The sequence below is a fragment of the Lepisma saccharinum genome, chromosome 1, assembly GCF_977018435.1.
Source record: "Lepisma saccharinum chromosome 1, izLepSacc3.1, whole genome shotgun sequence".
In the NCBI taxonomy this organism is placed as follows: Eukaryota; Metazoa; Arthropoda; class Insecta; order Zygentoma; family Lepismatidae; genus Lepisma; species Lepisma saccharinum.
This window is the reverse complement of record NC_139229.1, coordinates 114,228,419-114,256,376: the sequence shown is the minus strand read 5'-3', so window position 1 is coordinate 114,256,376 and position 27,958 is coordinate 114,228,419. Positions and strand designations below refer to the sequence as shown.

Below are 27,958 nucleotides of genomic sequence, written 5' to 3'. Positions count from 1 at the left end.
TAATATTTTGTTTTCTTTCTGAAGCAATTTCATATGCCCAGAGCTTCATGAATTTATCACATGTATTAGGAACCTGTATGACACTGCCCTTTACAGTTCTTTACATAGCATTTAGATAGTATAATATGACATGTTATCTTAATATACAGTGTGTTCCGTTCAAATCTCCCTAATTTCAATTAATTACTGTGAACGAAGTACGATGAATTGTGAAATAACTGTAACACCAAATGAAAAACCAGATCTTCCAGTTTTGTTTTCATGACTTGAAGTTGTCCGTTTGCTCACTACGCAGCACCACGGTCGCATAAATAAAAACGGCGACTATTCAACAACGCACGCAGGAAGTGGTGTGGTATGCCGAGACAAAAATCTGTGATTGCAACAAAATTTCAGACGAGTGTACAGAGGAGGTGCACCTAATGCTAAATCAATTAGACTGTGATTTAGTAAGTTTCTAACAACCGGCAGGGTCCTAAAACAATCTGGTGTAGCTCGCCATCGTGTGTCGGAGGAAAAGATGGAAGAAATTCGAGAGAGGTTTCAGAGAAGCTCGAGTAAATCCATCCTCCAGGCATCTAGGCAATTCGTGTGTTTGCTACTGCAGTGAATAACATCCTAGAGTTACTAATCCGCATACGTGATACGATTGCAACAGTAACAGGGGACATGTTGAAGAGGACATGGCAAGAAGTTATCACAGTGAGTTCGGATCCCACTTTAAACCCTCGCTATGACTCTGCCACCCGTGCAAACCTATTGTGCATTGCTAAGCTCCCAACTGCCCCCAATGCAGCCAGGATAGCTGGAATGCTGACAGTTCCATGCTACAGTTCGAGACAGACTTCCCCACCGCACCCAACACTCCCTCCCAGCCCATCCGATGAAGGTGTTTCTGACATTAGGTGGGTGATGAAAAACTAAATGTTGTTGTTGGTACCAACTGGATATTGTTCGTGCTACCAATGGGGCACATGTTGAGGTGTATTAGTGTGTGGAAAATAAAATTTGAGTTTTTCATTCATACTTTCTTTTCTAGGATTAATTGAAATTAGGGAGATTTGAACGGAACACCCAGTATTTTTTCCATTGGATATTATATAAGAAAAATACCTCTCAAATTTAGAGATGCAAAATATTGAACTATGTAAGAAAGTTGTGATATTTGAAATAGATAACCCTACTGATGAACATGCATGCATGCAAAAATATTTCTAATTTTAAAACATGTTTAAAGTGCATGGTATGTTTTATTATATATGTATTACACACACACACATATGTATGGAAGAATGTAAATATTCAGTAGAGGTATGAACAAGGTACTGCTTTTATTCTGTACAGTGAATGTATTCGTTCTGGAAAATTTATATCGTTACCCTGATGGTTCTCAAGTTGTGAATTCTGATGAGCATTTACCGCTAAAAGAAAAATGTTGTCAGAGTTGTGTATACACTTTACAGTTACAATTTTTCAATTTACTTTCTCAGTCTTTTGTCACCATGTGGTAATAATGCTTGAAACATGTGCTGAAATAATATAAAACAGTTTAGAAGGATGTTGGTGATGTTTCAAAAGTGATTAATTCTAATTACTTGCAATTTTTTTTCAGTATTAAGAATAAAAGTGGTAGAAAATTAATAGTATGAAGGTGATCAAATTTAGATCTGTGTGTAATATAATTGTTTTATGTACAAGCTGTTACTCTGAATTATGACCATTTTTGTGAATATGTGGGACAGAAACCCAAATTCATTTTGTATTATTTTGCACAGTTCTTCTCCCCTTTGTTATTGTATGTTTTCCATCTTCCTGTTAATTCTTTCTGCCTGTCATCTGCCGCAACAAACGTTTCACACCAGGAACTGGAACCACTACTAAACAGAAGGCAATGCAGTATACATTTTTCACTTTCACACATGTTTTGCACATGGAATTGTTTTCCCATTGGCTAACAACAGAAAAAACAAATCATTTGCAGAAGTGTAATTAATTCAAACTAGTTTTCTTGAATGCCTGCAGGTGACTCATTAGGATTAGTTTTAACAAATGGCCATGGACAGTAAGTCAACTATGTAGTGCTAGAGTCAAAATAGACAGGCCAAAGTAAAGAGTGATTGAAGTCTATGTGCTGAAATGTCACAGACGGGCTGGTGTAAGGCATCACTTGTACTTACTTCATTGTGTTAGAAACCTCAGTTCAGAAACATCATTAAATGAAACTCCTGAAGTGTGTGGAGAATTGCACTGTCTGTGCTTCCACAGATAATTGATTTGTTGGTTCTGTAGAATGTGTACATGGAAATGATATATAATGTACTTATTTGACGTAAACAACTTAACAATGAACCTGAACTTTGCATGTGTTTGATTTTAACCTAGAAATCTAGCAGCCTACTACAACATTTGCCTGAAGTGTCCACCTTGAATTTGAATGATATAAGATGCGAGCATGTTTCATTATGTTGGATATAGAGCTGAGCCAATATACCAATACTTTCCCAGCACTTGGATTGTTCAAGGATCCGCGAAAATGCCACAGTGACACTTTTGGGACTAATTACCCTGGAAGTTATGCAAAATTTAAAGTTTCCACTGATTTTTCGCCAGTATTATGTGTAAAAACTACTTGTTATTACGTAATGGGAATTTTAATATTCAGATGGTTTTTGAATATTTTAAATCAAAACTACACTCGTGTCCAAAATTAAGGTGACAAATGAAAAATGCAAGAGAACAACAAAATGATGTATAGAACGGGGTTGGGGGTGATAGAGGAGACAGAAAACAATAAAGAAGAGAGAGGATGCACCAAATGAACAAAAAAGAAAGAGCATTTAAGGAAAAAACCTGTATTACTGGATTGGGTACAAAACTCATACAAAGTAATACAACGATTTAATTCCATCCTGGGCATTCTGGTGACCAGGCACTGCCCCTTAATAAGGAATATGGTAACCACGAACAGCAATACATGCCGCACAACGGTTTCCCATGCTGTTCATCAGGGTGTCAAGAAGTTCCTGGGGCAAGGCATCCCATTCTTCCAAGATACCACATCGAAGCTCGTTGAGGGTTTGTGGAGTGATAGGACGTGCTGCAAGCCACCTCCCCAATGCATCCCACACATGTTCGATCTGATTTAGGTTGGGTGAACGTGCGGGCCATGGAATCCGTCGAATATCCTCACCTTCCAGGAACTCATCCACAAGTTGAGCACGATGTGGAAAGGCATTATCGTCCATGAACTAGAATTCTGGGCCAACAGCCCCTCGGAAAAGTCGCACTATTAGTTCCAGAATGTCATCACTGTATCTCTGGGCACTGAGTGTGCTGCGGTTTAGCACATACAGGGACCTACGTTCACCACTCATTATCCCTCTACAGACCATGATGCCACCACCGCGGTATTGGTCAACCACGTGGATGTGAGATCGATGAAAACGCGTCGCAGGCTCTCGCCATACACACATTCGCCACGAGTCACTGTGGAGATGGAAGCGCGATTCATCTGTGAAGAGCACAGATGCCCACTGTTGTTGGGTCCATTGTCCATGTTCGCGACACCACATGTATCGCTCGCGTCGGTGATAGGGGGTGAGGAGGATGCACACCACTGGTCGTCTTGCAAAGAGTCCTGCCGCATTGAGTCGTCTGTACACAGTTTGACGCGACATTGAGGCTCCAGTCGCAGCATACAGATCCTGGGAGAGCTGAGTTACAGTCCTGTTTAGCGATGGGCCGTAATTCTCAAATAACAGTCATCGGCTGGTGTTGTCCGTCGTGGCTGCCCTTGGCCTGGTCGTCTTGTTATGGTTCCTGTCCTCTTGAACTGGTTCCACATTCTGGAGACCACTTGGCGTGACACATTCAACCACCGTGCCACGTTGGCCTGTGACTGCCCTGCTTCCATTCGACTGATTGCTCGCCATCGCATTGCATCGTCCAGACGTTGGTGATGAGCCATCATGCTTGTTGACCCACCTACAGCTGTCTACTGATGAGGTTTCTGCTGTCTGCACATTGCTCACCTGCGGCGCAGCTGTTCCCTTTCCACAATTGTGCAATGACGTCAGGCACTATCCTTCCGCGGAGTGTTTTGGTAGAAGTGTTGCGACGTGTTGCATATTTCCCGAAAGTGTTGTCCATTTTCATGCACGTATTTGCGACGTTTCCCCAATTTTTCCCTTTGTCACCGTAATTTTGGACACCAGTGTAGTAAGTGGGTGCTTATAATTTGAGTGGAATATTTACTCGCTAATATTAATCAATATTTTTGATAACTTTTAATTGTTACAATATTTAAAGATCTGGAATCAATGATAGATAGTATCAAGATCCGTTCAAAGTGATATTGGCTCAGTCCTAGTTGCATGACTTCTTGTATAAAAGCCTACTGTACATTGATTATGAAAATGGCTATCGTAATGTTGCCAAGAGATTTCGTTATATGTACCTTCTGCTGCTTGGGCAAATTCATGCTGCTCCATCAGTGAATAACACTGCATACATGTCACTGATCATGTAAACATGGCACACTGTTCAGGAGCTATTGCTCTGTCATCTGTTGGCAGGTTAGAGAACAAGAATGACCTTAGGCAGATGTAGGTTGATTGATTTAGTTTATTTTACTTCGCGTTTTGTGCCTCTTGGCTAATTTGCGAAGATGGGGATGAGTGATGAAATGATGAAATTGATGAATGGACATTCACAAACAACCAAGCCCGAGCAGGATTCGAACCCGGGACCCTTGGCGTCGCAGCGCGATGTGCTAACCACTCGGCCACAGGGTCTGGCTGCAGACGTAGGTACTATGTTTTTTTAATATATTCTTGATTTTCTGCCTTGGCAAATAAGAATTGATTGAGCATGGCACATACTTTTTTTACACATCTTATCAGAAATATTTTTTCTAGCATATGTTTGCTTTATATGCTCATGAAATAAAAATATATTGGAATGATGTTTTATTGAAATTAATGGTTTTGTGAAACTTGTAAATTGTGGTAGATAATGAGTTGTTATGTATTACTTACTACAGGATGAATTTGAAGAAGCAGATGATGAGAATCTCGTTTTGGAAGAAATCTCTGGAAGATTGGAAGAAACTTCAAGTAATGGTCACAACATACAGAATACAGGCGAAGGATTAGGATTAATTGGAGATGAGTTACCAAGTCAGGGTCCAAGCAACACTAGTCTTGATATAAAGGAACAACGTGAAGACGAAAAGCCAACACCAGTTTCAAGGCAAAGGGTGAGAGAGAATCTTGTTTACCAAATATTTTCCATAAGCAATGTCTCTTTTTCTTTTCCAAATGAATGTTAAAATCAGCATGCTCAAGAACTGGAATCTTCAAACCATTGTAACTGTCACATGGCCACAAGCAGTGTGACCGTCATATGTTCTCAGTGTTACCAATCTTGAGACTTTTGGGTAGCATATTGTAGCAATATAAAGTTGTAATACAGAGTGATTAATAAAGTCTTGATAAATAACATGAAATTTTCAATGAAAAGTGTTTTTGTGTGAATGGTCATAAGGCTGGCCTTAAATTTAGAAGCTTTATATTAGCTTGAAAGTTCTGCACCATGACCAGGCCAGAAAAAGGAGGAGAAGTAAAGAAAACTAAGTCTAAGGGGGTTAGGCTTTGGGTTCAAGCTACTGTACATGCATAGGTTCGGGTCTCCTGGGGGGAAGTGTAACAAGTATTCTCCTGAGATTTCGCCGTGTGTTGGTACTGGTGACCACCCACCATTGGTAGGAAACTGGAGGAGCTACAAATGAGTAGCATAACCCGATAACTGAAACCTACAACGACGACTTGGTATTCGTCCTGATGACCACACATCACTCTGTAACTGGTTGATTAATTTCCCACCTTGGCATGTGGAAGTAAAGCCAGGAGTTCGTTGGTCGGTCCTGGCCCTCATGGGCTGTTGTCACGGGTTATTATAATATTAGCTTGAAAAACATTTGAGAGCATATCTGTGTTAATGTTTTCAACATAGGTGAATTTGGATTTGCAATACCCACATTTGTTTCATAAACCTTAGATTTGATAAATTCTTGAATGAATTTGGAGTATGGTCAGAAAAATTACTGTAGGTATGGCATATGACATTACTTGAAAATAGTATGTCATGTTGAATTATGATGAATTGCAATGTACGCTTCATGACCAATCACAATATAGCATGATTATTGGAATGTATATCAAGAAATGTTTGAAAATAGGGCAATTATATGGAAAATGAAAATAGAATTTTTTGAGCTTAATACAACAATTCGCAAATGTAATATACAAGTAACATTGATTTTAGCATCAATTGATATGTATTTACATATAAATATCTTCCCTGATAATCATCCTGCCTGTACTGGCACATAATAATTTGAGTAATATATGTTAACTTGAAACATTATATGTTTTCTTACAGTCTCATTCAAAAGTAAAGTTGCTGGTTCGAAGTCATGCCATGAGGGAGGAAACATCACCACCACCAGATCCTGATATTTGCCAACCTCCAACCGTGCAACCTGTACCTGTCTGTGCTTCTCAGCCTACTCCAAACAGTCTTTCTGTGACCAGTGCTTCGACATTGAGTCGGCCAAGTTCTCGTCACAGGTTGAGGCATCAAGGCAGCTCCCAGGGTAGTGCAGACAGCTCCTCACCGTGTCTTTCTAGAGGTAACTAGAATTGCACATTGATATTACGCACATTCTCAGAGTAATCTTGTATATAGTGCAGCTTGATTGTAGCTACAGTTTTTACCTATACACAAACACAAATCTATAATATTTCAGAGATAATGCCTTCATCAGATCTTTAATTCATGAAACTAGAAATGATTTACATTATAACTGCATAAAACGTAACAATGGAATTGGATAGGAAAGTGTCAATGTTTCTATAAGTTAAATGTATCTTTCTTTTGATGGGAGGAGTATTAAGTTTCATTCAAAGGAATACACAGGATTCTAACTTACATTTAGCAGTTGCTGTTTTGTGAGGTTTATTCACCATATCACCATTAACCACTGAAACATAACTTGCATATGAATTATTTAAGGAAAGCAACTGAAGAATGTGTTTAAAATAAGGAGTTAAGATTAGAGCTGCACCAATACCCATACCGATGCTGTTACTCTTCAAGATTTCCACTGAAACTGATGCTTGAAAATTGTAATAAGCTGTTCAGTATTTTGATCAATGTAGAGTGTAAGTATTCCACTCCGATTATAATTATATGCATCAACAGGGTTGCTACGCATCTGAAAAACAGAGAAATCAGGGAATTTTGCAGATCGTCTGGAATTTACGTACATTTTGGAGTCTACAAGAGAAAAAGTTGCAAAATGAACAAGCAGTTAGTTCACTTCCACCTGGATTCGGTTCTTGTGATTCCACCCCCAAAAAAATCAGTTTACAAACTTGTTTCTTTTGTTCTTATGATTCTCAGTCTTGTGCAAAAATTATGGTTTCTTTCAAATTTCTGTAATAAATTTTCACTTTTATAGATATTAGAAAGAATATCAAAGTAAAACTTGCAGTCTAGATATCTGATTGATAACTAAAGTACATTGACAATATGATCATAATTATCAGAAAGTTGAAGATGAAGTTATAGTCTATTATTTTATAGATCTTAGTCTTTTTGACATTTTCTATAGAATTCCTATATGCAACAAAAATTTCTCCAGATGCTGTGTACTTATAAATGTAAGAAATAAATGTAAGCAGAAAATTCAGCATTTTCTACAACACTAAATCTGCCTGAAAATTAAAAATTGTGTATGGTTTATGAACTTTTTCTGTTTTTATATTGTGAAGATCTGTTATGGTGAAATAATGTACCTGTGTTACCTTAACCTGAAGGCTAAATGCTCGTGATTGTAGCAGCTGCAACGTCCACCTACGCAGAGCTCAGCACCACAGCACAGGAGTACTGGTAGTGGCTGCGTTCAACATGCTAAACACTGCAGTTGGGTGGTCGGCAAAAGTTGACCCATATGTGCTAACTGATTCAGTCTTAGTACAAAAACTCGGAAATATCTCACGGCTTGCTGGGTGTAAAGAAAGATTAAACCAGTTTTATATATATAAAGTTTATTATAATCAGAACACAAAGATGTCCATTAGCACACGAGTCTTTACCTGTATCCCTTACGTGCATTTACCTGTACCACCTTTAGACTCAAAGAGAAAAGGGGGGGGGGGAACAGGGAACATCCAATACATTCCTCGCAGTGAGGTGCCAATGGAGAGTATGGGGACTTATTTTTATTTAAGGCCTGGTCGCCGCAGTCGTCACGGGTTTACCTGAAAGAGAGAGAGTAGGTTGTGCGTAGTACCCCCAATCACACAGCCGGGAATTGGCCGAAACCAATCGGTTCCCCGAATAGCGGGCACTGGGTAAAAGGATCAAAGGATTGCCACGACACCCCCCCCCCCCTGCGTCAGCGGGGAGTTGGCAAGCCAACCAGTGTCTCCTATGCAGGGACGGCAGGTTAGAAAGGAAGGTCCGGGTGCTCCCGGTCAAGCCGGGCAGGTAGAAACTGAGCACCTATCAGCCGAAGCGATCGGACCAGGTAGGTAGGTTGCAGCTAGGCTTTTCTTCTTTCCGCTTCCTCCTTCCTTCCTTCCTTCCTTCCTTCCTTCCTTCCTTCCTTCCTTCCTTCCTTCCTTCCTTCTGGAATGGCTTCTAGTCTTCAGGCTGGGAGGCCGATTAACCCTGGAAGTTTGCCCGTTGACTTCAGGGAGCCAACTGAACTCAGAGCCTCACTGCACTGGCTTTATACTCGCGGGGGTGGCGTATTGGTGGTGAAAATTTTAACTACAAGTACGCGTTGCTAACTTCTTTTTTACATATTGCAACCTTCGTACTGAGAAACATCCAAGAAGTGACATTAAGAAAACACTAGTGGGAAAATCACTATTTGCACGTGTCAATTTAAACTAAAACTGTGTGCATTCAGACAATACAATTGATATTGAGCCTCACAGGACTCTTTAAAGAATTGAACAGTATAAATGACAATAAATAATAACATTCACCAAATGCAGCGACCATGCAGGGTCGAAGCTAATAAACGTAGAGGTGGATATGTGTATGCTTCGCAGGGACTTTTAGCATGCACTCTTTATCCAAACCTTCTTAACAAAATACAATATTGCGACCGCGCAGGGTCGTTACACAGCCAATACATTTGATGCCGATTGTAATTTTACTCTTCGATTTTTGCACGTGTTGATGTGTGTGTAGAATGAAATTTGCTGATAGAAAAGTTGTGAAAGTGAATATTCATAATAATTAACGGATTTAATTAAAAAAAACACAAGGTTCAAAAGCAAAAATCATGATGATAAACATGTCTGGAAAAATATAATTTTTGAACTGGAAAACCTCAAAATGTCAGGGAATTTGATAATCAAAAATCGTAGCAACGCTGATCAATTTATCAATAGCTTTGCTTTAAAATGTTCAAGAATTACATCAAAATATTAAAATGCATGTTATGCAATCACAAAATCCAGTTTTTCACACAAAATTGATGCAAAACAACTTTGAATTTTACACAACTTCCAGGATATTAAGACTTCAGAAGTGTTCCATAATTTTTGCAGACCACCATGAATGACAAAAATGCCGGAAAAGTATTGACTGGTATCTGCTCAGGCCGAGTAAAGATATGTGAGAAAGAATGCGTGTGTGTGTGTAAGAAAAGGTTAGGCAACATTTTTCACTTTTTATTTTTAAAATTAGTTTCATGTTTTTCAGTTAATTATTCTAATTTTTTCCCCAGATTCCAGTACTGAACAGCCCTATACGGATAGCACGGGTATAGATTTGCAGCAGTTTATTATTGACACGTTAAATAGGAACCAAAAAGACAGGATGCTGCTGTTGAAGATTGAGCAAGAACTGTTGAATCTTGCAAAAGATAACAAGTATGTATCACATAAAGGAGAAAACATTCTTTTGTCAGAAAACTTATACTAATAAAAATAATATTTTCCATTTTGATGCATGCATAATACCAGTTCATTTTTATATGCTGATTTTAATTTGCATTTTATTAATGTTGAATATTATGGTGATAGTTCGCCATAATGTCAATTGTAAAGAAAAAATTATAATGATAAAAATAATCGTGTCAATTAAGCTTTTTTTATTTTTTATTTATTAGTTAGTTAGTTTATAAGTTATTCACGAATTTCAAGTCCATTTCGTTTGCCCCATTTTCAACAGATGTCCTCAGTGCACAGGTTATGTACTTAAGGGTCGTAGTGTTTCAAGAGTTCATCACTAGGTGTCTCGCATAGCCGGAACAGCTGTTGCTGCAGCGAATTGAGAGAGAAAAGATTGCACAAAGAACGATGAATGCCTGATGTTGTAGGTTTTGTGGCTTTTTAGCATTGTCCGGTGAACAAAAGTGTGTTTCTACCAGATGGGTACCATTGCGGGAAGAAGGTATCAGCAGCGGTGTTTCCTTGAAGTAGTTCCTATTTGCCAAGTTCCGGTGATATAAAGATGGGCCAAGTATACCGACCGCCATGCTAGCCAACTTTCAAGGGAAGTAAGTATTCTCCTATTTTCACGCTGACACCTAAATCCACATTTGGAAGGTCGTCTGAAACGAATGTCGGGAATGTCGCAGTAATTTACAATCTGACTATAGTACCATAGTTCAGATTTTCTCGTGAACTTTGGTGCATTTTGGCCGAAGCGGATATACAAAACAATGCAGATAAAGCGTGCATGAGAACAAAATGGGCGACACCGCCATCTTCAAAATATAAGGATTTGTCGTAATAAAATCCAGTTATGTTGACTTATGAGTGTCATGAAAGTACGAGTAACCAAGTATAAGGAACAAGATAAATCAGAGTTACTTTTTAAGAAGAAATAATTAAAAATTTTGAGGTGAAAGTTGTATATGTATATCAAATGGTGTCAGGAGGTATGGTTTCCTCAGCACAGTGAATTTTGTAACCGATTCATTCATATAAAATTGATGTCTGGATTTTTTGCTATTGTAGATTGGAAATGTAACCAAATCGTTCATTTTTGCCTGTAATGCAAATCAGTTTATTACATGTAAATACTGCGTTATACCAGGTGGTTATAGTTAAAGTGACAGAGTTCAGAGTGGTACAGCATGGGCTGTAATGATAGTAGCAGTCTGAAACTTCGTAGATATGCTAATAAAGCAATGTGCTCGCGAATTTATGCAAAAAAAAAAAAAAAAAGTTCCAATTCTTGCCACCAGGGTAAAAAAATGGCACTGTAAGCAGTCAAAACGTGGTATAGTTACAGGAAAAAGGCAGGAAAGATCAAACACATGAGAACAATGGTTCTGGCATGTTTATTAGGAACTATGGTTTCAAGAATTGTTCAATATGGCCTCCCAATTCAGCAACATGCTGCATTTGTAACACAGTATGGTCGACGATTGCTCGCAGCATGTCTGGTGAAATCTGAGCAACATGTCGTTGTATGCTAGCCTTCGGATCAGGCAGAGACCGGACATGTCCATGATAGACACAATCTTTTAAATATCCCCATAGCCAGAAGTCACATGGATTAATGTTGTGAGATCTGGAAACTGCCTAGAGATCATGCGGTCATTAGTGAAGGTTTATCGCAGCAAATCCTTCACATGGCGAGCGACATGTGGTGTTGCCCCATCTTGCATGAAAATGGTGGTGTGTTCACAGTTCCGTTCTTGCAAAGCTGGAATCACGTGTTGCACAAGGAGGTCCCTATAACGTGCAGATGTCACTGTACACCTAACAGGCCCTCGAGGTGTAATCTCCTCAAAGAAAAACTGACCAAGAATGAAGGAGCTAGTGAACCCACACAAAGCAGTCACGTAAACTGAGTGCAATGGTTGTTCCTGCACAACATATGGACGAGTGGAACCCCATATGCGACAGTTCTGAGTATTCACTGCACCGTCCAGAGTAAAATGCACCTCGTCAGTCCACAGAATATTCCCCGGCCACATGTCATCCACTTCCATACGTGCCAAAAACCAATGGACAAAATCACGGCGTTGTGGAATATCTTGGGGTTTCAATTGGTGCACACTTTGAATCTTGTAGGGATACCAATATAAAATGCACCGCAAAACCTTTGGAACTGTTGACCAGGGGAGTGACAATTCACGTGCTACAGCTCTAGCACTGGTTGCAGAAGTTGAGGCATGTGCTGCACAGTCAGCTACAGCTACAGCAACTACGTCCACAACTTCCATAGGGATGGGCCGCCTTCCTCTCCCTGGTGCAACACCCAATTCACCTGTTTCCTCAAATTTCTTCATCTAATTCTTCAGCCCATTAATTGACATGGACCCTCTTCTCAGCCCTTTCTGTTGGCAATATTTCCGCAGTGCAGCATTGCTATTGCTCCTATTCTGGTAAAACAACTTCACTAGCAGTGCACTGTCTTTCTTCTCAATAGCCATTGCTTTTTACACGGAAAAATTCAAACTTTTAATGTTTGGCGAACATTCACATCAGTAAAGGAAAAAAAGCAACAAGCGTCATCAACAACAACCAGGGAGCAATGTCACAGACTTTGACGTCAGAGCTACGGAAAATTCCACGTATTACCTTGCTACGTGTAATCAATACTAGATGAGATGCTTGATGTAGCAATATATTTGTAAATAGCTTTGTAGGTGCTGCACAAGTTGTGTCTGAATGATTTCATAAGTTTAAGCATTGGCACACTACAATGCAAGACTGTTTAGAGGTAATGTAATGTAATTAGGATGACAAAGTTAATGCGGTGCACCGTCAAGTCATATATTTTCGATGGAAAGAGTAATTGCGTTTGCATAAATTTCTTGTCATAAATCTTATTTGAATCTGAGTAGAATAACTTTTGGAATAAAAAATGTCAGGTGACAATTATCAGCATAATATACACTCAAGTGCAAAATAACTTGAATACATTTCAATGTATCAATACATATTATTTCTTGCTTTGTGTAAATTTTTATTTTCATTCCCCAGGAGAGATTTCACTAATTTGGGTTTACACCTGCTTACATAATTTTCATGTTTCAACCTATTCATCACCCATAGTGTTTATTGTTAGTGTTACCTGTGTATTAATTTGTGAATTCTCTTGCAGTGGGGGGATTCTCATGCGCATTCTGGGAATTAATAGCCATTTGTGAATATAATCAGGAACGTATCACCATTTGCATAACCTTAAAGGGGCAATGGAGCAAAATTGATAATTTAACTAGTTCTGGGAATTTTCTCTGTTTAAATCTTGGGTATTCTCATAGGGGGTAGTGGGTGGAAATTATTTGGTCTACGAATTTTCTAGTTGGAGTAAGTCAATGTAAAAGAAATATTTTATTACTTCAAGGGGAATTTTCTTTTAATTAGATGTTTACTTATTGGGCTTCCTAAAGACTGTAACCCTCCAGTCTGTGCTCCTAAGGTAATGAGGGAGACGTGCGAGAAACCATTTATGTGAGGAAAGTTCAAGTTGGATTGGTTTTTGGGAAGGTTGGCTCTCTTGTAATTCCTGTGGGTTTGGGGGTCCACCTCACCACCGGAGTGTCGTCTCAATATATACAGTGCTTACATGTTAGTAGTAACAATAAAGACCTCATTGGGCATTTTATACAAGTTATGCAGCACCTGAATAAAAAAAATGAAAGATAATTCCAAGCTTACCTTAGCTGATATACAGAGTGTCTGGAAAGTCACGCAACCCGGTGTTTACGACCGTATAACGGAATAAGAAGAAATGCTTTCTGCCAAGAGAATGCCCTGTATATTGGGAAAATTTAGAGAGACAAACATATGTAAGAACATGCTTGTTTTAATAACAAATAAGCAAAGTGTTGCCAAAGGCGGAATTTTTTTTTTTTTTTTGCAAATCGTGTGTATTGATGCACAGAACTCACTGAGGTAAATTATTGCAACATTTCACAATACCAATGAACAATTTGGATGGCCATCTATTGAATTTGACAGAAAAATAAGTTTGACGAAGTTTCAAAAACATTGCACAAGGGAATAAATGGGCTGTTCCAAAAATCAATGTTTTCACAATATTACGAGGGACACTGGCAACACTGTTGTTGTCACGTGTCACTAACAGACGTGTTTCACCTCAGGCTATCACACTAAGGCACTTTTAACGAAAAAGGAGAAAGTTGGTTATTCTCGAACATATGCAATAAATTACATACACCTTGCAACCCTGAAATGTGGGTACAGGAGAATGTGTATCAATTATGTTTTCTGTGCCTTAGGTGATTGCTGTTTGCGGCGGACGGCATTCCAGATTGTGTCTACTTATGCTGACGTCGTGTGTGTGTTTTCAAAATGCCATATTCTACACAGAAAAGAGTGTTTATTGTTGAAGAATATATCCGAACATCCGTCATATTCTGGCATAAGAGGCATTTAGAGCCAAGTTTCCGACAACTCCCTCTCCAGATAAGTCGTCAATTTTTCGTCTTGTGCAAAGGTTTCGCCACACTGGGTCAGTACATGACAGTCAACGTTCAGGGTGCCCTTCTGTGTTAGGAGCTGATGGTCTGCAGCATGTTGAACATAGAATGGTGACGTCGCCACAAAAGTCTGTTCAGAAGCTCGCCTCAGAATTGGACTTAACGCAAGTCAATTGCTCACAAGGCTATACGGAAATTGAAATTTTACCCGTATAGAGTTTGTGTTGTTCATGAATTGAAAGCGGTGGATGTCCCAGCACGGTTGCGTTACTGTCATTGGTTTCAATCATTCGTTCGACAAAATGGTGTCAATGTACTGAATGAAGTTTTTTTTAGTGACTAAGCCTGGTTTCAATTGGATGGGTATGTCAACAGCCAAAATTCCAAGCATTGGGCGACAGAAAACCCACATCAGTTGTATGAACTACCCTTGCACTCTCCGAAAATGTTGTATTGTGGGACCGTTATTCTTTGAGACAACAGTGGATACTGCTGTGTACGGGGATCTCATAATGTAATTCGTTGCTCTTCTGGAAGAAGACGAACGTGATGCTTGGCTACAACAAGATGGAGCAGCTTGCCATGCATCTAATGAATCTCTTCGTATGCTGAGAGAATTTTTTGGTGATCGATTAATATCTAAGGATTTATGGCCCAGTCCCCCGCCCGATTTAACATCTGCAGATTTTTTTCTCTGTGGGGTTACTTAAAGGGGAAAGTATATCAAACCAGACCCAGAAGATTGGAGGAGCTGAAACGAAATATTACACAGGAAATTGATAATATCGGTGCTGCAACCCTCAGGAAGGTATGAGAACATGATCAAGCGAACCAGCTTATGTATCTAAGAAAATGGACACTTCAAACATTTGCTTTAATTTGTACAGATACCCACATTTCAGGGTTGCAAGGTGTATGTAATTTATTGCTTATGTTCGAGAATAACCAACTTTCTCCTTTGCCATTAAAAGTGCCTTAGTGTGATAGCCTGAGGTGAAACACATCTGTTAGTGACATGTGACCGCAACAGTGTTGCCAGTGTCCCTTGTAATATTGTGAAAACATTGATTTTTGGAACAGCCCATTTATTCCCTTGTGCAGTGTTTTTGAAACTTCGTCAAAGTTATTTTTCTGTCAAATTCAATAGATGGCCATCCAAATTGTTCGTTGGTATTGTGAAATGTTGCATTAATTTACCTCAGTGAGTTCTGTGCATCAATACACAAGATTTGCAAAAAAAATTTTCCACCTTTGGCAACACTTTGTTTATTTGTGATTAAAACATGCATGTTCTTACATATGTTTGTCTCTCTAAATTTTCCCAATATACAGGGCATTCTCTTGGCAGAAAGTGTTTCTTCTCATTCAGTTTCGCTATTCTGTTATACAGTCGTAAACACCGGGTTGCGTGACTTTTCGGACACTCTGTATTAATAAATTGATACAAAAGAAATGGAATATGTTAAAAGAAAATCTGAATAAATTTTGAGGAAAAATTTTGGTGAGTGAATTATTAAATTATTAGTACGCTGATGTGTTTCCCTCGCTGTTTCTTTCCTTTGGCTGGGTCATCATAGAAGCGTTACGAAGTAAAGTTCTGTCCCAGGGCTGGTCCTTGGAGACACAATTGGGGGCATTTAAACCTTAGCCGTACCGAATTTCACCCTCTGTATTAGAGGGTAGGACCTGTTGACCAAGCCTCTCCATTTTCTTCTGGTCTTCCACTACTCCTCTCTTTCTACGGTGTTCCCTCTTCTAATACTATCTGCTTTTTCCAACAACATCTTGGTCTCCCCCTTGGCCTTTTTCACACTCCTTGTGCATTGTAAGCTCTTACTTGCAGGCTGTCTGCATCCATCCTCTTCATGTGTCCAAACCATCTCATCTTTGCCTGATCTATTCTGTCCTGAAGCTTCACTACCCCCACTGTCTGTCGTATCTCCTCAATCTGTCCCTTATAGTCTTCCCCAATATACTCCTTAAAAATGTTATCTTCACTGCTTGCATCTATATTTTGTCTCTCTCTGTCATTGTCCAAGTGTCTGTTCCATACGTAATTATTGGCACATAGTATGTGTTGTATATTACCTTGCATTTCATAGGTACATCCCTGTTCCATGTTAATCTTCGAACGCTTTGATAGTCCACCAACCATTTGTCCTCTCTGTTTACCTCATCTATTCTTCCACTTTTCTCAATTATGCTTCCTAGATATTTGAAAATCTCCACTAACCTCAACCCTTCCGTGTCCACTTTTATTCTTGGTACATTTGTGGCTCTGTTTCTTGTTGTTATTTGTAGGTTTACTTATATTTTCCTGAATATTGAACTAATGTTAAACATTCCACAGAAATATGAAACTTCAAAATTAGTCAGGACAGCACAAAAATCTTCAGGTAACTGAAAAAAAGAAACTACACTAAGAGACAAACCATAAATTATCAGCATTATTACATTTTTGTACCTGGATTCTCCAAAAGTCCATTAATTTTAGAGTGTAGATACAAGCAACCGGAAGTTAATCATTATAGTGAGAACATTTTCACCTGCCACAAGTAGCCTGTTACTGCTGTGTAATTGTAGGTCAATGTTTCCACTTTCTGAAAATTATTGAAATTTTTAAGATTTTCGTATCCCTATGAAAATATCAAAACTCACATTAAACCACCAAGCTGTTAAATATTAATATTTTATTAAGAGGAAAATATAGAAACTCAATTGGTCAGAGAAAGTGATGAATTTTTTCTTCCACGTCATTGCAGGAGGACTCACCACAAGTTTCCTCAAATGTCATCATACCAGCGAATGCTGGTTCATAGGGTAGCAGCATTTTTTGGAATGGACCACAATGTAGACCAGTCAGGAAATGCAGTCATAGTAAATAAATCCAAAAATACTAGGATACCAGATATTAAATTTAGGGAACAAATTAGAGATGAGCTCTTACCAGAAGAACCAAAGAAATCTATTTTGAAGAGGGATTCGTCATCCTTCGAAGAGGGATCAAATTTTAAGGTGAGTGTTGATTATATATATATATTTAATACTGATTTTTAGGAGTAAGAAATTCCTATATCTGCACGTTAAGGTTTGTCATTATTCCATGCAAGTTCCTCTTCTACACTCATCCAGTGTTCTGGAAATTACACGAAGATTGACTGCCAAAAGTGAATTTCTTAGCTGACCCAGCAGGAGATCTTGAATCAAGCCTCATATCTTATGTTCTTCATTCCACTATGTTCCAATTGTACCCTTGTGGTTTTCACTTTCTCCACTAAGAGAGATTTCAGACTGAAGCGACATGCAATGCAACATTTCGAACCGAAGTGACATGACAAGCTGCACGTGTCACTTTCATGTAGCTCGGACTAGGCCTTTTTCTCAATACCAGTGTATCATGTTTCTATGGTCTGATGTTTGTGCATGTGTGGTGAATGCTTGCAAGACTGTTGCTGGCCACTTTGGTGTGAACTCTCCATGTCGCGTGTCGTTAGCTACTTGTCACCTTGTACCAGAAATGCCTTCATCTCCAACCTTTTCCCCCATTTTTTGAATGAGGTTGCCCTCGCTGATTATCACTACTTTTAAACAGAACTCTTGGATTGATCAGGTATAATTCCAAAAATGCATTCTGACATTTATTATTAATTTTAAATTCCTACATTTGTAATTAATATTCCCAGTTGGTTAAATTTTCAGCATCTGTTTGATGTAGCATTGGCTGAGCTCATATGTAGGCCTTTAGCCCATTGTTTTCTTGTGGAAATGCAGTATGTGGGAACAATTTGCAAAGTGAGAAGTGATGAGTACTGTAATTTCACATTCCCCACTGTAAACTGTAGGTAACTGTAACTGTAAAGAGAGATCTAAACCAAAGAAGTAATACCTGTCTTTCCAAAGGAAGATTTTTTACAAGCAAGTCTGTGATCCTCTCTGATGATAGTAGTGTATTACTGCTTACAACTTTCAAATTAAGCTATTAAACTTGCTAAAGACAATAAGAAACACACCTACTGCATCAAGATCCAAATTTAAGTATTTACTATTTTTTTTAATGATTTTATTGCTGTATGGCTATTTGACAATTTTCTGTAGTAGTGAACAATGTAAAAGCATTGCTCTTCCACTTTCGGACTTGCCGATTCCATTCTCTCAGGGTTCCCTACGACATGGAAAAAAGTCAGAGAAATGCAGACATGAGTGTTTTGTGAAAAATACAAAACCCTGTGAAAGTCGATGAATATTGAATATGACTTGTATGTGAGATTAATACATTTTTCACACATTTATAAACACACTTTTATTAGTTCAAGTATTTCATATAACAAAATGAATATAAATAATGGTGTTTTGCTGTTGGAGCCAGTATTTTCATGTGTGCAGTCATAAAATACACTATATACAAACATTGCAGAAATATCTGGTAATGTTGATGTTCGTGAGCTCCACTACTATAAACACATTAAAAATTGCCACACCCACAGGTATATTTTTTAATGTTAACAGTTGGGCTGAAAAGTTCGTAGGCTAACATAGTAAAAAATATTTTTTTCACAAAATTCGATTTTATTATTCAATATAGTTGCCTTCGAGGGCGATACAACGATTATAGCGGTCATACAATTTTTCGATGCCATTTTTATAGTACGATTTCTCTTTAGCCTCAAAATAGGCCTCAGTTTCGGCGATTACCTCTTCATCAGTGCTAAATTTCTTTCCAGCGAGCATTCTTTTAAGGTCTGCAAACAGGAAAAAGTCACTGGGGGCCAGATCTGGAGAATATGGTGGATGGAGAAGCAATTCGTAGTCTAATTCATATAATTTTGCCATCGTTTTCATTGATTTGTGACACGGTGCATTGTCTTGATGAAACAGCACTTTTTTGCACAGCTTTCGCATGTTCAAATATTCATGCACAATATGTCCAACACGTTCCTTTGATATTTTTAAAGTCTCGGCTATCTCGATCAACTTCACTTTACGATCATTTAAAATTATTTTAAGGACTTTTTTGATGTTTTCGTCGGTAACAGCCTCTTTGGGGCGTCCACTGCATGCATCGTCTTCGATGCTCATTTCGCCTCGTTTAAATTTAGCAAACCACTTCTCAACAGTTGATTTTCCTGGTGCAGAGTCCGAATAATGTTTATCAAGCCAAGCCTTGGCTTCAACAGTATTTTTTTTTCGCCAAAAAGCAATGCTTTATTAGCACACGAAATTCTTTTTTATCCATTTTTTCACAATAACAAAAGCTGCTTCACTCACAATGCTATATCTCACGAACTAATTATCCAGCAGCTGTGAAATTTATACACGTATCTTTTGAAGGTTAGTACTAAGTAAAAATCACATGGATTTAATTCTAGTAACGCCATCTATGAGTCAGCCTACGAACTTTTCAGCCCAACTGTTACAAATGGAATAATCCCTCAGCACCCCACCTCTCATATCAGATAACATAAAATGTAAGTGATAAAACATACTACCACAATTTGCATTTTATTGAAACCTTTTCTTTTTGGCTATACAGCAACTAAGCTGCAAAACTGAAAACTTAAAATAGAATCATAATTTTCACAATTTCACAATCAGTACACAAACACATTAACACCAACAACATAAATGTTTTACTGAAAAATCAGTGTTTAATAAGTTAGTGTGTGTGTGTTAGCGGGCATGTAACTATCAGAAATCATTTTTAAAATCAACAAAATTGCATTGTTCCTTAGTGTATAGTAGGCAAGGATCTTGATAATTTTGTTCTTAATGCATGTTGCTTAACATTTATTCTAACCTCCTAAATAAATGTGATATTCAGGAAATTATTGAAATTAATTTGATGTGTACTTTTCTTATAGACCAATTGTTCTTCAGTATGCTTTATTTTTCTGATACCTGAATTGGTTTTCCTTTCTTTAAAGTTATTTCTCAGAAAAAAACAACATTGTGGTATAATTTCTATAATCTAAAGCAATGTATTCAACTGCATTTCTTCTTATCAAAATAATTTTATGTGGGCATGTCTTAATTTTCTCTCTTCTTTAACTTTTCTCTTTATTTTACAGCTGTAAATAGTACTTATTACTCTTAAATGACTGAACTAATACTAACGTAGTATTTCAACAACTTCATGTGGACCAGATTTGAGATACCTATTCTCTTTGTCGGTATAGCTTTGGTTCCTGCTTGAGTGAATGCATAAAGTTTTTAAATATAACTCTAACATAACATGCTTTTTAAACTTTACTGTAGTTGTCAGTTAATTTTTTTTTTACTTTTATATATTCCAAAAAAATGGCAAAACACTTTTAAAAAATGGTAAAGCATTTATGTTTATTTTCTGTACATTTACTGAAGTTATTTAAAATGAGACAATAAAACATCCCCTAACTAGCACTTCTTTTATCCATCTGTATCTTTTAAAATGAAAAGTTCTCAGAAGATGGGAAGATGATGCTGCTTATTCCACACTTAACAGCTTCATTGGGTTGTGGAAGAAGTCTACAATACATGCCTTCAAATTTGTATATAAGCTTACAGATATAATTATACCTTAACTTGCATGTATTTTATGAGAAGTGTGTAATCAATTTGTTTAGTGTCATTACATTTAGCAAGTACCAAGGTGGTTTTTTCTTACTTTTGAATGTTTTTAAGATTTATTTTTTTTCAATAGCAAAGCAGACAACCTCAGATACACATGCACACATCATTTCTATAATACTTTTTTTTTTTCATTTTGTGTTGTGTGTGGATTAAAAAGATATTGAAAATTCCCTGTCTTCACATACTGACTCTGTATGGAATTATCACTTAAGAGAAAAAATTAAAATAACTTTCTAAATACATATTGTAGATCTTTTAATTGTTTTTAAAATTCCTCTCAAAATTATTAAAATATCAATAATATTTCTAATGAATACCATGTTTAAAAGTAAGAAAGTAGTTGACGTTGCTCAATCTGGCATTTCAAATCAAAATTTAACTTTCATTGAAAGATATAAAGAAAAATATATTAGACACACAAAAAAGAGAGAAAGACCTTGGCAAAGTGAAAGAGGTATCAAATTTCTTTCAGTCTCCAGAGAGGCAGTTAAGCTCAGAGTCAAGGCGAAGTAAAAGTTTTGAAGAAAGAGAGGAAGAGTATGAGAAGGCAAGGAAAAGGATATTTAATCAGGATGTGAGTATTGTCTAAGGTTGTTTGCGTGTGTGTGCTTGTTGTGTGTGAAAGAGTGAGTGTTTCAGTAGGTCACTTAGTCACAGCTTGCGTTATTTCTGCACACACAGACACACACTGCTTTTATCTAGTTCTGTCCCATTAAAATGTAATCGCAATGGGAACAAAATGATAGTTTCATGTCCCCCTTTTTCCTTGAATAGTTCACGTGTTTTTTCTGATAGTATTACATTTTCTTGAATTGTTTTCTTGTTAGCATGACTGCAATTTTTTTTAACTCTTCGTTCTACCATTTTTGTTTTCTTTCTTTAATGGTAATTGTTAAGTTCCAATTTGAAATTAGTTTTCATTTTTTTTTGAAGGATATAAAGCTGGTAATATTTTTGCTACTTTGCTGAATTCTGTATGTCCATTTTCGCACTTTGTAGTGAAGTTAAGTGTAAAATGCTTCAAAGCTAAAAACAGATTCAATCATTTTTCAAGCAAACATTGCATGCTGAACACACATTAGGTGTCTTGATAGAGATAGGTTAGGTATAAAGTAAACTATACGTTGCTATTTAAATTGTCCCACTTGCATCTATTTCTTTCACTCATGTATGTTACTGTGCAACAAAATATTCTGATTCAATCCTTATGTTAACTTTCAAAGCTGTCTTCAATTTTCAAACAAGCAGGGAAATTTCATGCATTTGTGCTGTTAAAAATGTGTTAACTGTAAGCATATTGTTATTAGTTGAGAATAGAATTTGAAATTTTCTTGTTTGGTAGATCAAATTAATATAAAAGAGTAATACCCATGTTTACAATAGCTTGTAAAGGGGTGTATTTAGAAGATATTTAAGTTTCTTCTTTTTCATGTACTGTTCATAAGAATCATTCTTGTTCTTTCATATTTCAGTCATCATCATCTCAGGAAGGTGCAAATGATTCTCCACTGCGAAGTCACGAGTCAACGCACAATTCATCACGGCGGAGTAGCCAAGAGGAATTGCGGTGGTCCGGGGAAGTTCAGCCATGGAGTAGTTCAGACTCTGACACTTCAGGAAGACTGAGACCAGCAGGCGTTAGGCCTGCTGATTCTGACAATCAATTAAGGTATTTATCACCAGTCTGATTAATACCAAAAGATACATTAATTATGGATTAATTGGTACATAACAGTAGGTTGGTTTATTGGTAAAATCACTGAAATTTTGCTCTTATTGATTGAATTTTATGTGACTTGACCTTGTCATTTTATCAGTGATGGTGGTATGAATATATTTTTAAAACAATTTTAAAATACACGAAGACAGAACAGATACTAATACCAATTTATACCAGTGACATCAATATCTGAATGTATCAGTTTGAATTTAACCAAAGATACCAGTCAATACCAGGGGTAGAATAGACTAAAACTAATTCAGGCGCAAGCCCCTTTTGCTTCATTTTTTTTAAACTAAGAAAGCGATGATTCCAACTAAGATAAAGCTAGACATTTTGAAATATGGTCTTCAAACATTTATTAATTAATAAAAGATTAGATTAAATGTAATTAATTCTTGCACCAGAGTGGCCTTTCTAAAGAAGGCTCAACTGGTAACAGTATAGATAACTATGCAATACGTTGTATTATATTGCCACTTGACCATATCACTTCAGATTTTTAAATTCCGCTAACAGTGCAAAAAATTATAATGGCATTTTTCTTATTCTGATTTAATGATACAATTGATACAGAAAGCACACAAATATTAATGGAAACACAAATGGGAAATTTCCATAATTTGAAAATTCAGGTACAGGTGAAAATTTTCAGCTGCTGTGGCAACTTGGCACCCTGTATTTTTTTGCCCCTGGTCAATACTATTGTGAACTATCAAGATCCTGGAAATTATGCAGAAATGACTAATTTACATTAATTTTGGCAAAAGTGGATATGTTGATTAGAGGGTAGCTATTTGAATATGTGATAAATCTTTTATGAATATTTATAAGGAAATCTAGAGGATAATATTGTGTAGCTACAATGGAATAATTATATGGGCATTTATAAATATTTAGGATCAACTTTAAATTTTACACTGTTCCATTGATGGGAATTGCCACTGGTATAAATTCACAGTGGTATTTTCTTGGCCTTAAAATACACAGTTCCTGTTAGTCATCAGATTACATATATTTATTAAGGATATTCATTTTCTGCATGTAATGTGCACCATTTTATACTGAATTCATTGAATGAGTTTATCAATATGTACTAGAAACTAGCAAATATTGTGTTAAATTTCATCATAGTTGTGTTGTGTAAACTACAGATATTTTTTTTTTTCCAATTGTGGCAGAATATATTTTCAACAGAACCACAAATCACCATTATAGGCATTGTGGTATAATAACAGGTAAAATATAAATTCAAAGAAAGGAAGAAACGCTCAGCTAGATATATTCAATTTTTTGTATTGATATTTTTTTAAAAAAATCAATCTGGTCTTGTATCAATTGTTTTCATATTGCTTTTTGTGATTGTACTCTCAAACAATGATTAGGCAGGGAGAGTTAAATTGTACATTTCAGAAGAGCTCAACTCAGATTTTAAATTGTATACGACAGGATATCAAAAAGTAATTGAGTAAATTTTTTACAGCCAAACGGAAATATATTCACAAAAATGTGTGGCAAGGTGTTCCTTCAGTGGGCCGAACAGGTGATTTCTGACAGGGCCAGGTCCAGACTGTATGCTGGATGCTTGAGAATTTCCCAATGCCAGGAATTTACTTTTTGCGTCACTGATACAGCCACATGGGGACAAGCATTGTCGTGGAGAATGAAGACCTCCTCCAGATATTTTGTTGGATGCAGATCAGCTCATAAACAATCCAGTGTGGCACAGTATGCAGCAGCATTTACAGCTCCTCCTTTTACCTCAAAATCGGCAAGAATGACACCCTGGCTGTCCCAGAAAACTGTAAGCAAAACCTTTCCTGCAGACGGGGTTGTCCTGAATTTTTTGGGTGGGAGTGAGTTTGTGTCTTCCCATACCATACTCTTGTCACTTTTGTTCAGGGGTGTAATGAAAAACCCATGATTCGTCCCCGGTAACTATGTGGTCGAGGAATGCATTTCCAGCCCTATAGTAACGGAGCAAATGCTCAAGACTGTGTTATGAGCTGTCTGGGAACCCATCTCACTGACACTTTGCGATACCCAAGTTCTTCATAGATGATGGTGTATGCACTGCCATATGAAATTCCCACTTCATCCGCTGTTTTTTTGGATTGTTGACGAGCACCGATCCTCCTGAATCAATGCCTCCACAGCATCAACATTGCTCTGTGTGTGGTATGTGCGAGGCCGTCCAAAACTGGATTCATCGAAGACATTTACACGCCCTGCGTTGAACTTTGCATACCAGTTACAGACATTTGTGAATGTCATGCACGTGTCACCATACACTGCTCACAACTCATGGTAGATTTCAGGTGGTTTCTGTCCCTTTGACCACAGAAACTGAATCACTTTGCAGCTCAACTGTGTCGAATGTCTCAAGCGTAGCTGTCATTTTGTAACAACTCCCTCTTGATGTGCGCAAGATGCACACACCTGCCATCTCATGGAAAGGTGGCAAAATACATGTACTTCCTAATGTATATTTTAGTTTTTGTGAATACATTTCCATTTGGCTGTAAAAATTCTCAATTTCTTTTTGATATCCACTCGTATATAGTCTTGTAGACTGAAATTGAATCACTTACAGGAAGAATACATATGACCCCCCCCCCCTCAATTGAAATGATTTATTCTATATATTTTACATGAGGAAGTGCCTTTTCATTTGTGTTCAAACATTTTGAGCTATTCAAACCCTACTGATGAGAATTAGAACCATACATGTAATTGAGCAACTGAAGTAACCTAAAAATGGAATACAGAGCCGAGATGGTATTTTGATTCCATCATTTGAGAAAATTCATACAATGCAATGGAATTTTTATGTTATCTTAATAGGTTTACAATTATGCCATACAATATTTAATCTAAAACAATATTAGCACGTATGGCTTGATGCCAGAAAAAGCTGTAAGCATTAAAAACTATTTTCTTATTAAATGACTCCCTCCTACGAATCTACTGCAAACCAGCTTACATTGTTGAAGCTACTTTTGCAACAACGGTGATTTAATTTTAGCAATGCCTGCTTCCATCTTCAGATTAGTAATAGAAGTACAAATTTGAAGATGTGAGCAGCTCCAGAACTATTCTTTACAAATGTTAAATTTAAAATGAGGTAACATCATATGCTATTTCTATTTCATTCTAGGCCCACAAGACTTCTCAAAGTGGAATCATTCGAAAGCAGAGATACATTGAAAGCAAACTCTCTTCGGCCTTCAGTTTCTAAATCATACAGTTTCGGAGGTTACTCAGGTGGCGTATCAGTTCTCTCCAGAGGTGATAGTGTAACTAGTACACAAAGTGCAGGAGCAAGACTATTAACTAAACAAGGTCTGTTATAATGAAAAAAGAAAGCACTCACTTTTCAGTTCCAATTAATAATAATAATAATATGATGATGGAAACATTGCCAGTGTATGTGTGCGCATATATATTGAATGTGGGTGGGTGTGTGTAGCATGTCTGCCTTCTTCTAATTGTTCTGTAAGTGCTGTAGAGTATTGTACTTAAAAACAAGGGTCCTTGAAAGGCAATGATGGTTTACTAATAGCTGTGCATAATAAAAGTGGAATGCTGATAGGTGCATGACTGTATAAGCTAAATGGATAAAATAACTCTTCTTTCTTTTTACTAGAAATCAATATTTAAAGTAACATACATACAGAGTGGTCCAAAAGTGCGGAATGGGCCAAATAAAACAGAAATGCATGCGGTTATTGAAATTTTATGTGTACATGTAGTTTGGGGATGGGGGAAAACCTACCAAACCGCTTTTGAAATACAGTTGCCATCTTGGATCGAGATCACTTTTTTGGGGAGCCTATGCATGTTAATCATGAAATTACACTGGAAAAAGCTCACAAACATGATGGTAGCATTAATTTTTACAAAACTTTATTCATGTTCATGCTACAGGGTGTTAACCTTTAAACAGCCCAGCCAGTTTTCGAAAGTAACCCCTCTCTTGCCGCGGACTTTGCATGCGATTTTTAAATTTTTACACTTATTTCAGAAAAACGTTATCTCTTGAGACTATTTGAGCAATCTACTTCGGATAACTTTTGTTTGAAAGCAAAAATATCAAAGCACGCAACAGTGTACAATTCGGAAAGCCCAAGTGAGAAAAACGGGGTTCAATGAAAAAAAAATCTGGCGTTCGCCCCCTCTTCTCCAGTTATTTTGGGACAAGGGTGCAAACTTTTGCATTGTTTTCAGAGAATAGACCTTTTGCAACAAAGGGAAACTTGTTCCAAGTCTCTAGTCCCCATACAGGCTGAAATATGATGCAATATGTACAATCCTGCATTTTGGCAAAAATGGCTAATTTGCATATTAGAGAATAAATTAGTATATCTCGGAGATTATTTGAGCAATCTACTTCGGATAACTTTTGTTTGAAAGCAAAAACATCGGAGCACGCGACAGTGTACAATTCAGAAAGCCCAAGTGAGAAAATCTGGGTTGGGAGGGGCCAAGTACCCAAATTTCAATGAAAAAGAAATCTGGCGTTCGCCTCCTCTTCTCCCATTATTTTAGAACAAGGGCGCAAACTTTTGCATTGTTTTCAGAGAATAGACCTTTTGCAACAAAGGGAAACTTCTTTCAAGTCTCTAGTCCTCATACAGGCTGAAATATGACGCAATATGTACAATCCTGCATTTTGGCAAAAATGGCTGATTTGCATATTAGAGAAAGAGGAGTAGGGGGATGGGTTTTCTTCCACATGGCATTTCAAAGTCTTATCTCAACATCTGTCAGCATTTACAACCTCACATACAAGTATGAAGGTCTTAAAAGCAGGTGAATGTTGTAATCGGCACCATGGGTCATATATTACCATTGGCTGTTTAAAGATTAAAGTGTTTTCAACGGTTTCTCTCATTGTTGCAGGATGTTAGAGGATATGCTCAATGTGTCCACCATATTGAGTCGATTCACCCATTCCTGATGGACTTTCGATAAGATGTCGGGTGTGATGCTTGCACAGCACTCAACAATTCTGTATTTTAAATGTTTTATGTCACGAATTTTTACGGAATAGACCAGTGATTTCACATAGCCCCACAGAAGGCTGGTCAGGTCCAGCGAGGGTAATGGCCATTCCACAGGCCCCCTGCAACCTATCCACCGAT

The 27,958-nt window shown here is 37.4% G+C and overlaps 1 protein-coding gene across 9 annotated transcripts in view; it reads left to right on the top strand.

The window, feature by feature from the left end:
• Positions 1 to 27,958, top strand: part of LOC145999525 (uncharacterized) — a 156,446-nt gene that overhangs the window by 106,734 nt on the left and 21,754 nt on the right. For 7 of the 9 annotated variants that reach the window (XM_083136560.1, XM_083136552.1, XM_083136525.1 and 4 more), the window contains 7 exons: positions 5,042 to 5,257; positions 6,442 to 6,691; positions 9,809 to 9,953; positions 17,251 to 17,503; positions 21,567 to 21,668; positions 22,567 to 22,763; positions 25,972 to 26,156. In XM_083136560.1, the coding sequence (XP_082992686.1) occupies positions 5,042 to 5,257; positions 6,442 to 6,691; positions 9,809 to 9,953; positions 17,251 to 17,503; positions 21,567 to 21,668; positions 22,567 to 22,763; positions 25,972 to 26,156 (1,348 nt within the window). The remainder of the gene's footprint in view (positions 1 to 5,041; positions 5,258 to 6,441; positions 6,692 to 9,808; positions 9,954 to 17,250; positions 17,504 to 21,566; positions 21,669 to 22,566; positions 22,764 to 25,971; positions 26,157 to 27,958) is intronic. The other 2 variants (XM_083136506.1, XM_083136516.1) reach the window with 2 other exon arrangements.